At 39.7% G+C, this 12,622-nt stretch overlaps 1 protein-coding gene across 3 annotated transcripts in view; it reads right to left on the bottom strand.

The window, feature by feature from the left end:
* The window catches only part of CHD1 (chromodomain helicase DNA binding protein 1), a 71,833-nt gene extending 59,576 nt beyond the window's left edge, over nucleotides 1–12,257 (bottom strand). Inside the window, exons 1-2 of one of the 3 annotated variants that reach the window (XM_032845849.1) lie at nucleotides 11,793–12,257; nucleotides 9,514–9,712 (exon numbers count right to left, since the gene is read on the bottom strand). In XM_032845849.1, coding sequence (XP_032701740.1) covers nucleotides 9,514–9,566 — 53 coding nt within the window. In that variant the 5' untranslated portion in view covers nucleotides 9,567–9,712; nucleotides 11,793–12,257. Of the gene's footprint in view, nucleotides 1–9,513; nucleotides 9,713–10,870; nucleotides 11,012–11,792 lie in introns of those variants that run through there. The other 2 variants (XM_032845864.1, XM_032845856.1) reach the window with 2 other exon arrangements.
* Between the last annotated feature and the right edge of the window lie 365 nt (nucleotides 12,258–12,622).

Here is a 12,622-nt window from a genome sequence, read left to right as displayed (position 1 = left end):
TGTCAATGAATACTACAGCGAAACAACTAAATTCTCAGGACTATATGCTTTACTTTCCAACAAAGTTATTTGTAATTTGGTATTTCATCAGTCTGCAGATACACAGGAGTGTGCTGCACATAACTACCTCCATTTACTGTAAGCTGTTCAATTAAGAAAAAGAGTGAAGTCATCAATGTAGTATAATATGACTGAGAAAAGCTACTGAACACTAGTTCAATCCTTTGGTATAAAATATAGGGTAAAACTGGAATAAAGAAATTATTTACATTTTTTGTACTCCTATACAACTGTAATTCTTTTCTTATAAAATTTCCTTTCAGATCAAACTTCCTCCTTTTATTAATGCAAGATTTACTCAATTAGAAATGGGAATACTGTAGTAGTTGCATCAAATGGCAATAATCATACTATAATCTACTTCAAGCACAAAAAGAATAGTCTCCTTTCGGGATATTCAGACTAACTCCACTCTTGTCCTATGGCCCCATTCCGTCACATAATAGCTCTTCAGCACAGTATTTACTGCCATCTAACATCATTTTCCTGAGTATAAAAGTTATTCTGCTTTTTCCCTAAGCGTGTCAAAATGCCTCACCATCATAAAAGCCACATTATCAGAACTTTAAACATGCAGAAAATCTAAGATCACCACAGTTTTACACATCTCTTTAAAAAAACCAAACTTCGGGGCGCCTGGGTGGCTCAGTGGGTTAAGCCTCTGCCTTCGGCTCAGGTCATGATCTCAGGGTCCTGGGATCGAGCCCCGCATCGGGCTCTCTGCTCAGCAGTGAGCCTGCTTCCTCCTCTCTCTGCCTGCCTCTCTGCCTACTTGTGATCTCTCTCTCTCTCTCTGTCAAATGAATAAATAAAATATTAAAAAAAAAAAACAAAACAAACAAACTTCATTCTAACACTGGGCTTGATAAGGAAACTAACAACTTGTGGGCACGTTGTGGTTCAGTTGGTTAAGCAACTGCCTTTGGCTCAAGTCAGGATCAAGTCCCACATCGGGCTCCCTGCTCACTGGGGAGTCTGCTTCTCCCACTGACCTCTACCCTCTCATGCTCTCTCTCTCTCATGGTCTCTCAAATAAATAAAATCCTTAAAAAATAATAAACTAACCATGTGCCTTATGATCAAACTTCTCTGACTCCCACCTTTGAACTGCTGCACACTATTACCTCTTTGAATAACTACAACCACTTGATACTGCAAATATTTAAATCTGGTTTCTTTCTTCACTATAAACTTCACAGGAGAATCTCCAATTTTAACATCTCATGTAATCTACCACAAAGTTGATGCTTAATCATCTAAATTAAGCATATGAAGAGAGAGAACTGTACTTCTGAAAGCAGCAATGAGAGATGTGAAATAGCTAACATGAATGGTTTTCATTAGAAAAGAGCTTCTCACTATTTTTGTGCCTTATGTCTCATCTCTGAGAGATAGGTACTGTAGACACTAGATGCCAGAAGCCAGTACTGTTTAGCCAGAACTTACCATCTTTGTACTTTATTCTCAATGATAACTTAGATCTCAATCTATCCACACCAAAGAACTCTGAAGTGCAGTTTAACAATTAAAGTTGACTTTTGACTAAGCAGTCACCTCATATCACAGCGACAGATAAGATACCTTTAATGATAAACAGCAATTTTTTCAGTCTTCATATGTAAGAACTTGATTCTGGTACAATAAATTTCTGGAGTACCTCTTTAAAACCAGTGGTTCTGACAACCCATTTAGATGGGTATTATTCTCTCAACACATGTTACATTTGTTCAGCTATCCTTCTCTTTTTCTCTTTCCTTCTCTTGGGACTAAACCATTCAATAACTTCAGCGTAACACTGAATAAACATCAGACTGGAGAACTGCAAAGCCAGCATATCCAACACATTATTAGGGAACTTACACTTATTTATTGGGGGACTATGACTCTATAAAAACTTTCCTCTCCATCCCACTTCTGAATATATACTATTTGTTCTTGCTTCTTTCCATACTACATCATTTCTTACCATTAAGGTTACAAAAATTAAAGAGTTCCATGAAAACTTCCCATATAGCCCATTACATTACTCTAGTACTTTGCTCAATTCCATTTTCTTTCACCTCATTTGTTTACCTATATGGTTCTAAGAATCTGAACATACTTACCTGATTGTGTGTTAAAACCTAGCTACCGCATAATCACCTCTAAATCATAATAATCTTTCTTCACTAACATAGCATGATACTGAAGGATCCTAGGTGAATAGCTTCTCCTATATGCACATGAATTGAATACGCATATACATCTCCTGGGAATCTTGTTAAAATGAAAATTCTGATTCAGCAGATCTGGGTCAAAGAGGGGAACTTTTAGGGTGAAGGAACCATTCTGCCCATAATGGAGTAGAGGATAAATGATTCTGCGCATTTGTCAAAAACACATGAAACTGCACATCAGAGAGTAAATGTAATATATGCAACTTTAAAAGATCAACCCATGTGACCGAAGAACACAGAATGGAATGCAAACTGTGCCAAATGAATCTAACTTCATTACAAATTTATGACAACCACACTGAAGAGGGTGGGAGGAAGAAACTAACATTAGTAACTTTAGAAAACAGTGTTTTGACTAGAAACTGTAAGGCTAAATATAATATGAAACTGTATACTGTACATAAATACTGTATTATAGTTGATAAGTTTATTTCTTCTGGGACTGTGGCCTAAAAATTCTAAAATTGCTTTACCTGCATCTGACCTTGAAGTACATGATGGGATGGTGGATGATAAGAGCCAAGTTTCTCCCTGAAGGAGATTGCAGTTATAAAGAAGCAAGAAAGGGGGGCGCCTGGGTAGCTCAGGGGGTTAAAGCCTCTGCCTTCGGCTCTGGTCATGATCTCAGGGTCCTGGGATCGAGCCCCACATCGGGCTCTCTACTCAGCAGGGAGCCTGCTTCCCTCCCTCTCTCTCTCTCTCTCTGCTTGCCTCTCTGCCTACTTGTGATCTCTGTCATATAAATAAATAAAATCTTTAAAAAATAAATAAATAAATAAAGGAGCAAGAAAGGAAGGTTAGGATGAATCCTGTAGTACAGAATTAGACATCAATACAAACTCATGTCCACCTTAATATGCATACTGATAGATATCAAAACTAGAGATACGTAGATATACGTGGTTTAGTATATATCCATATACTATTTAGCTTGTCTGCTTTTTCCACTGAGAGGACCCAGAAGCAGTGATACCTCGGTAGCAACCAAGCATACCCAGCACCCAAGCCTTGGTTTCTAATACCCTTTTCTCCAATAAAAGGATCCAGGGCTCTCTGGAGAAATGGCTGATTCTAGGGCAAAAAGATAGAGGAGTATGTAAAAACGATACAGAGGCAAACTTGAAAGATAGCACCCAATGGGCAAGGCTAGAACAATTTGAGCAACAAAATAAACCACTTATTGGATTATAACCCAAAGCATAAAATTCACATATGTAAGTCCAGGCTTCTATAAATGAATGAATAAATAGAGGAGAAAAAACTCCTTTATAGAAGAATTCCACTTAATGTATATAGATACTCTCTGCCAGCAGGAGATGGAACTTAATTCCAAACTTCCCCCCAACCATTTGAGAGAGGGCTAGACATAGTCACTTGCTTCCAAAGCATACACTGTGAGAAGAAAAAAAGCAGCAACTTAAAATAGAGAACCCCGGCAAATATTATGTTTGCTATGTGATGATGGTTAATATCATGTGGATACTACCCTTCCCATGTATGTGACTAGAAGAGCACTTCATCTCCGTGATATTCTTTCCAAAAACTGATAACCCCAGTTTATCCTAATAAAAACATCAGATAAATCCTAACTAGGGGATATTCCATAGGATACCTGGCCAGCACTTTAAGACTTAAGGAAATCAAGAAAAGACAGAAACTCTCACAGACCAGAGGATACTGCAGAGAGTTGACAACTAAATGCAACATGGTACCCTGGATTGAATCCTGGAACAGAAGTGGCATTAATGGAAAAACCAATGAAATCCAAGTAAAGTGTGGAATTTAGTTAGTAGTTTTTTAAAAAAGATTTTTAAAAATGGCTATAAATCTGGTTTCCCCTTCTGGAGAGCAGGAATCATAATACTGCATACATCACAGGAGTTTTATGAGGATGAACTATGATAAATTCATGTAATAATCTGTACACTACGTGTACCATGCCTGGTTCAGTCAGAGTAAGAGTTCAATAATCATTGCATGCCACATTATCATCGATTCAAAAGAAACGAAATGTACTCAACCCCTTGCTGGCATGGGCCATGACACCATCCTTTGGGGGTTCCCAGGGAAAAAAATAACATCATCAGTAACAAAAGTAAGTGGCTAAGAGATGAATGACTCCAAACAGTTCCCTGTGTGTGTGTGTGTGTGTGTAGCTATACACACACACACACACACACACACACACACAAAACAGGAATTTAACATGAACAAAAATCACTTGGAAATCTTGTTAAAATGAAGATTCGGATTCAGGGGGACAGGGTTGGGGCCCAAGGTTGTACATTTCCAACAAATTCACAATTGATGCAAATGTTATTGGTCCAAAGACCACAACTGGAACTTTAACTTTTCTATTTATGCATTTTTTTAAATTTTCTGTAAAAAAGATAGTTTTTCTATTTATTCATGACCTCTTCCCTGCAAAGAAATACTCTTATTTTTATTTTGTTTTTTAAAATATTTTATTTATTCATTTGACAGAGAGTGAGAGATAACAGGCAGAGCAGCAGGCAGAGAGAGAGGGGGAAGCAGGCTCCCCGCTGAGCAGAGAGCCTGATGCGGGGCTTGATCCCAGGACTCTGAGATCATGACCTGAGCTGAAGGCAGAGGCTCAACCCACTGAGCCACCCAGGCGCTCCAATACTCTTATTTTTAAAAACAGAACCATACCAAATGTAACCCATCACCATGATCTTAAATAAGCAACTACCTTAGTAGTATAAAAAAGGGACAATTACACATTAACATTTGCCTCCACATTACCTCATGCCTATGCAGATAAAAGGAATATATTTGAACCTCAAATCATACACAATTCTCTTATCCTTACCAGTTGAAAGTCTCAAAACTTTACAGTAACCTAGATTAGATTTATTACAATCCTAGAAAATACTATGAAAATTCTAATTCAGTAAACTATATTTGGAGAGAGAGTAACCTATTACTAAAGTTCCTGCTTAACAGTTTATTCAATTTTCAAAATGTTAAGAAATGGTACTTAATGTCAGATCATCTAGGACCATTGTATAGGATATTTGAGGAAAGAAAAAAACTAATAGGAAAAAATGAAGAAATTACATAGAGCTGAAAAACAGGGATTAACAGAAAATGGTGTAAAAGAGCCATACTTCCCTGCAAATAATGACATCATGGGAAAATTTAAAAAAATAGTTTCCTTAACTGAATGATTTCTAGCCATTCTGGTTTTGTGATTTCATGTTTTCCTGCCTTTCTTAAAATATTTCTTAGCACAAATATTTGAAATTTAAGAATGAACTGACTTTTTTTAAAACTCTGAGATAACTGCAAAGTAAGCTCAGAAAATACCATTTAACTGGTATAGCCTATAAAAATCCTTCAAGTTTACTTAGTGAAAAAAAAACTGATTTTGATGACAACAAATCTTTCTGGTATGAATGTACATAAATGCAACACATCAAAAATGGTGTACCATAGTAGTTTTCAACAAGACACTAACAAATAAATACATGGTAAAGAAACATGGCCTGTGTTCAAATTAACTTTGACTTGGTGTTATTAAATTTAGCAGGTCCTTTATTCTTTATTTTTTTTTTAATTCTTTTTTTTTTTTAAGATTTTATTTATTTATGACAGAGAGATCACAAGTAGGCAGAGAGGCTGGCAGAGAGAAAAGGGGGGAAGCAGGCTCCCTGCTGAGCAGAGAGCCCGATGCAGATGCCGGGCTCTACCCCAGGACGCGGAGATCATGACCTGAGCCGAGGGCAGAAGCTTAACCCACTGAGCCAGGTGCCCCTTAACAGGTCCTTTAAACTAGGGGGCTTCTCAAAGCCTTTTAAAGAAGCTGAATTTCTATAAAAGGAGATTTTCATTTAGAACATTTCCACTGATCATATTTCCTACTCACTATTTACAAGAAACACTTGAAAAGTTCAGATCCAAAGATTTTTGAACTATAAAACATTAACAAAAATATTTTCTATAAGCCAAGGAAATTTGTGTGACAAAGTTCTTCAAAATAAATATAAAATTTACACATATATATTTAAAACATACATAAATAGTAAATCAAGCATTGTTAATGCTATGAAAAGCTATAATGAAACAAAAGAATTCTAAGAATCAGGTTACTAAAGCTCAACTGCCAGCCACAGATTCACCATAATAATGGTTAAGACCATTGTAGCACATCACTAACAGTCTCCCTCGCTCTATAAAAATTTTTCAAGAGCATCATACGTAGATGCTAATTAAAGTGATTCAAATAAATTATCAAATTTACATGTACAATTTTAGATTATTAAAAATTAATCTGCATGCAAGGAGAGAAATTGTTCTGAGCAGCAAAATGTGACTGTATATTTACATGTACAATTTTAGATTATTAAAAATTAATCTGCAGTCAAGGACAGAAATTGTTCTGAGTAGCAAAATGTGACTATGTATTTCTGGTCCTCATCCACAAATTATTCCAGGATTAAATCATTGAAGAGAACTTTAAAATAAAAAGTATAACCAGGATTTGGAAAACTTGATTTTTTTGTTGTTTTTTTCCTCAAATCTACATAGCCAAGAATCAGTACTTTGAAATCTTCCAAAAACATCTTTAGAAAGCTTAACTTCAGTTATATAATAAACTTTGCGCGGAGTTTAAACTGATGTGCAGGTGCATCCTGACCCACATTTCTTTGTAAATAAGTTTCAAAATTGTCAGTTATAGCATAGCTAAAGAGACATTTTCCTTTGTATTCTTCCTCCTTTCAGTCAGTGGTCATAGACAGCTTTCCACATGGAAACAATCAAAAACCATTTTTTAGTAGAAAGCTAATTATAACATCTAAAAATGTCAAATGACTTCTTGCTTAATTTTATTTCATTTCATAATGGAATTTCCACAAAGGAAAAAAGAAAATCTAAAGCAAAAATCCATTTAAAAATTCTACCCAATAAAAATCAAGTTTTACTTTAAAAACTATTTACAATATGTATCAATTTTAAAAGCAGAGCATATTTCTCCTCTCTTCACTCTAACAATATTCATAGTTACTAGAAGTGTTTTGTTTTTTGCAGGCAGGAGGAGGCTGGGGAGAATAGTGGCTGAGGGTTGTTAACAATGACAGTGGAGCAAAGGAAAAGGACAGCATTAACAGCAGTAAGGAAGAAAATGAAAGCAGATGAGAAGCAGGTCTCCCTCCTGATAAACACCAAGGCAGTTGCAAGAACAAGATAACTTGACAACCACACTTCTCAGAAGCATGTAAAACCTGTATACTAGAAATAGTAACTCAGAATAATTAGGGAATATGATTTGCAGTTATTTTAAATAAGTATGCGCTGCAAAAGATTCCTTTAAGTACATCTGTTTTCACAGGGTTTAACTTTTTTCACTTATACCACCAAATCTATCTTACTACTCCCCTTTAGATATGGCAGCAAAATACATAAAACATTATTAGAACAAATAAGGGCTCAGAATGTAACAGCACATGACCTCTCTGAATACTCAACTAGAGGATTTATTTTCAAGAGTCTTATTTCATAGTTTGTGAGTAGTTTAGTTCCTGTGTTTCCTCTAGAAATTTCTACCTATTAACCATTTCATTGTTCACTAACAAATAAAAGAATGTGTACAATCAATTACTATAGTCAATTTACCTGTAGAGATTTGAATCAAACATGAGATTCAAAACTCTTCCAATTTAGCCTCTCAACTCTGTTGATTCTTCAACTCTTATTGTCTAAAACCTTATTATACTTTGTAAATTAAGTAGTGAAATGAAACTTCAAAATCATTTAGTTCAATTCTTTTTTAAAGTTGAGATCATTCAGAGAACTAGTTAATGCAGTGTCAGCTCAGGTTTTGTAATGTTTAGACCAATATCTGTTCAACTAAAAAATGCTGCTTTCCATAATTGCTCCTTTCTCTCTATGATGTTTTTGTTATACAAACAGTCCGCCTGTGAAAGCTGATAAAGTACACCTAGCATGACCAGAAAATACCAAGTTTCAAGTCAAATACTATTAACACTGCTTTCTTTTCTATCCAGTATTATTGCTGCAACCCTCCCAACTACCAAAACTTTCCTGTTTCTTGTCCATCACATTTCTCTACCACCATAATTAAAGTTCCAGTTATGTAGTATTCTATGATACCTAAAACATGATGCTAATCATAGTAAGCAAATACTGAGTGCTCATTATATCAGAACTATTTTAAGCCCCTTCCACATAACACTTCACTATTCTCAACTTTAAGATAAATAATACTGTAATTCATATTCTATAAGTGAAAAAGACAAAACCTCAGAGGTAAAGTAATCTGCCGCAATTTATACAACTAATAAAAAGTAGAACTGGGAAAAAGTAATCAAGGGTTCTGACTGATGTTCACACCTGATCTCTACTGATAAGTGTATATAACTACATGGACTCCATCAATATGCAGGTAACTCAAAATTTGAGGGCTACAGAAGAATTTAAAGAGTCTTTGTATTTGAAGAGGTTTCTTACACATTAAAATAGCTTAATATGGCTTATTCCCATTAACTGTATCTTCTTTGCAAAGACATGGCTCAAGTAACTCATTCATACATAATTAAAACTGAAATTTAAAAAGAAAAGCAGAGGGAAAAAAGGGTTGCAGCAATATTCTAACAAACGTCCCAATCGGCATTGGCTGAAAGAACTTCTGCAGTGATAGAAATGTTTTCTATCTGTGCTACAGATCATGGTAGCCATTAATCACATGTGGCTTTCAGCATTTGAAATGCGTCCAGTATGACTGAATAATTGCACCTTGAATATTCTGTAATTTTAAATAGTTCAAATTTAAATAGCCACATGTGGCTAGTAGCTACTATACTGTTCAGGAAATGTATAGATGACAAAATGCCAGAAAAAAGGTGAGTAAAGAACTTCTTATTGCCTTTATTTGGAGAGTGCACCAACAGTCAAAGCTATTTAAGGGTCTCTTTTTATTTGGTCTAGTTTCAATAATTGACCCAAATAATATAAACTTCCAAAGAGATTTAAGTCACCTAAACTTTCCATATTTAAATTCATCTTTGTATATCCCAACAGAAAAAATAAAACCTGTATTATCAACAAAACTTCATGTATCAGAAAATTTTTTTTACTGTTTGGATAACTCAGAGGAAGAATCTGATCTGGAAACTCTGCCACCTACTAGGAAAACTAAAGAGTCATGCAAGTTTTACATTCTCTTCATAATAAATACTTGTAATAAAGTGCTTACCTTGATTCTCCACTACTGTTTCTAACACTTTCTTCATCACTGTGTCCATTCATTGTAAATACCAAGAAGTTTTAAAATAAAATATGAATCTTCGCAGTTTAAAAGATGAATACAAATACAAAAAACTCCTTAAACATCAAAAATTCACAGATGAATTTTCTCCAACATTCATAGGCTTCCTGGGCCCTTTTTGATTCACCTAAAGAAAATATATTGAGAAAGTAAGAAAATTACCTATAGAGGAAAAGATGAGTAAGTCTATCTAGAACTTATACAAATCTACCTAGGACAATTAGAAATCGTAGGGGAGGAGTAGGGGTCTTCCACTCAAAATACTTAGGCTTCTATTAAATACATTCCTGACTACTTACTAGGATTTAGTATCACTGTTTATTTTTGACAGAAGAAATTAAAATACATGTGGAGTGATAAAACTTTTAGACTGACTGCAACTATGTATCAATACACATATATAAACATTATAAACAGATAACTAAAACAAAGTGCTAGTATGTAACATATACAAATCCCAAGAACAGAAAATGAAGTCTTATTAGATACTTGGTCAAACAAATGAAGGGGGGAAAATTACCTTTAATCAAGCACTAATTCCTATTACCCAGAACTTCATATACCTGAGTGGGGGAAAGTTTTGAAAATGCTCACATGAGAACAGAATAGAAGTGTATCATATAATTTCAGGGGAAAATGTATAGGTCATAACAAATGTGTTCCTTTCACAGGTAAACCAAGAATGGAGAGATAAAATTTAAACAGTAGTTATCCAGTGTGGACTTGCAGCGGTTCCATTAAAAAAAAAAAAAAAAGGTAATAGAATATACACTAGGATTAATTAAGAAATGGGCTTGGGGTGGAAATCATGAGCCAAGATACAGCATTTCCACCTTTCAAGATTTCAGTCCAACACTGGAGAGTCACCTACAAGCCATCCACGAATAAACAAAGGAGATCTCTGGCAGGGGAGGGAGAGGAAGAAGCGGGGGAAGGAGACGTCAGATCCTTCCCCAGCCAGAAAGTACCGAGACAGGCGCCTGAGAGCAGAGCTGTCCGCCGACCTCAGCAAAGAGAATTTACTCCTACGATTATTTCCACTCCACAAAAAAGAGGGGGGAAATACGCTGTTGCCAACCCAATTATAGTAAACTCTGCATCTTGATCGGAATTTTATTTCTCCAGACTACAGTCCAGTAGACTGAAAGAAACGGTCATCCAAAAAGTAACTATTCCACGCAACATTTATTCTTAACGTTAAATATTAATTCCAACTAGTCAAAGAGCTTTACTATTAAACAATCATGTCCTAAAAATCTAGGTACCCTAACAAACTGCCGCTTACCCAAAGTCTCTCTTCAACGAGAAAGTTCACAACTCTTTTCGTTCTTTCCTTTTCACTCCTTTCGCCCCTCAAAATGGCTTTCTCCGTACAGTGAAACTTCCTTTTCCCCCTCATCTTCCTTCTCCGACTAAGTCCTTTTTCTGAGACTCTTCTCACACCCTTAAGTTCTGAAGCTCCAGGCGCAAGCAGCTCTGTCCTGCCTTTCACGAGTCCTAACAATGACTCTTCCCTAAGACGCTAAACCTCTTTGAATCTTCCTTCTCGGCGCCCGTCTTTTAACAGTTGCTTCGCTCCTGCTAAGTTTTCAAAGCGGTACTCGAAAGAAGGCTGGAAACCTTCCTCCTCCCTCATCCGTACTTTGCAGCTTCGCTCCAATCAGCCTCCCAACCAGATGCACACCACCCCCCTCCAACCCTGTCCCCCTCCGGGCCTTCATCCCGGTCCCGGGGTCTCTCTTCCCGCCTCAAACTTCCCGCAGACCCGCCCCGCGCCCTCCCGGGCTCGCCCGGGCCGCCGCCCCCTCCCCCTCCCCGCCGCTCCCCACGTGCTGGGAGTCCGGGTCGCGGCGGGACTAAAGCACCCGGCAAGTGCTCGCCGTTCTCCCCTCGCCGCTCTCCCCTCGCGGCCCGGCCAGCCCCAAGCCGAGGAGGCCCAGGCTCGGCTGCCCCGCTGCCCAGCTGCCCGGCTGCCCGACCGTCCGGCGCGAGGATGCACTCTTTGGCGCCGGCCTGCGCTCGCCACTCACACGCCCCCTGTGCTCCGAACCCGTCAGCCACTGCCGGCCCTCACGGAGCCGCCCCGGCCTTCGCCCGGCGCTCGGCCTCTGGGCCGCCGCCCGGGAACCGCGCCGCCCCCGCCCTCCGCCAGGCCCGCTCCCGTCCTCCCCGCCACATCCTGACCCGCCCGCCGCCCCCTTTCTTACCGGCGGGCGTGCAGGCTTCGCGGGGCGGAGGGAGCCGACTCGATCGGCGGCCTCCCCCGCGCCCGGGCCCGCGGTCTCTGCCGCTTGTGAGTCCTTGGGCTGCGGGCGTCTCGGGGTAAGCAGGAGTCCGTGAGAAGGAGGGGGAAGGGGAAGGACGCGGAGGGGAAGGGGAAGCCCCGGGCCGCGGCACCAACGCGCGATCCCCTGCGGAGCGGATCCAACAATCAATTCATTATTGAAGCACCAACGGCGAAGGCAGCAAAAGCGAGAAGTAACGAGCCGTCGTCGTCGCCGCGGCCACGCGCGCGCTCCCGCTCCCGCCGCTTATCGGCTCCCGGCAGCCGCCATGACGCCGAGAGAGCGAGCGCAACCGTCTCCGTCGTAGCCGCCTCCGCCGCCGCCAGCCACCACCGAGGTCGCCGTCGCCTCCGCCTCCCGCGCGACGTAAGCTCCTCTGCTCACTCCCCTTCCCCACTGGGCGCGAGGCGGGCCTGCGGGCGAACGGGCGCGCGCACGCCAAACACCTCCGGCTGGCGCGCGGAAGGTGGGAGGGGCTACGTTGTGGAGTCGTGTGGTATAGAAGGAAAGCTATTGGTGCTGAGGCGGGCCAAGGGTGAGTGCGCGCACGCGCATGAATGGGAGCGCGCACGCTGGCCGCGCGGAGGCCGCCGAACTCTGGCCACGACCGTGGGTTGCTGATCCTTGCTCGGGCGCCCTCTCTTAGAGGCCGAGAACTGAATTCCGGGAAGTGGGAGCTGCAGGCTCGCTCCGTACGGGTATGGACGCTACTGTCACTCGGAACGATTACGCAAGGACATCCCGGCTGAGAG

Source organism: Lontra canadensis, unplaced genomic scaffold (assembly GCF_010015895.1).
Source record: "Lontra canadensis isolate GAN:19392208 unplaced genomic scaffold, GSC_riverotter_1.0 scaffold4, whole genome shotgun sequence".
NCBI lineage: Eukaryota > Metazoa > Chordata > Mammalia > Carnivora > Mustelidae > Lontra > Lontra canadensis.
The sequence above is the reverse complement of the archived record's forward strand: the minus strand, read 5'-3'. Positions and strand labels throughout refer to the sequence as shown.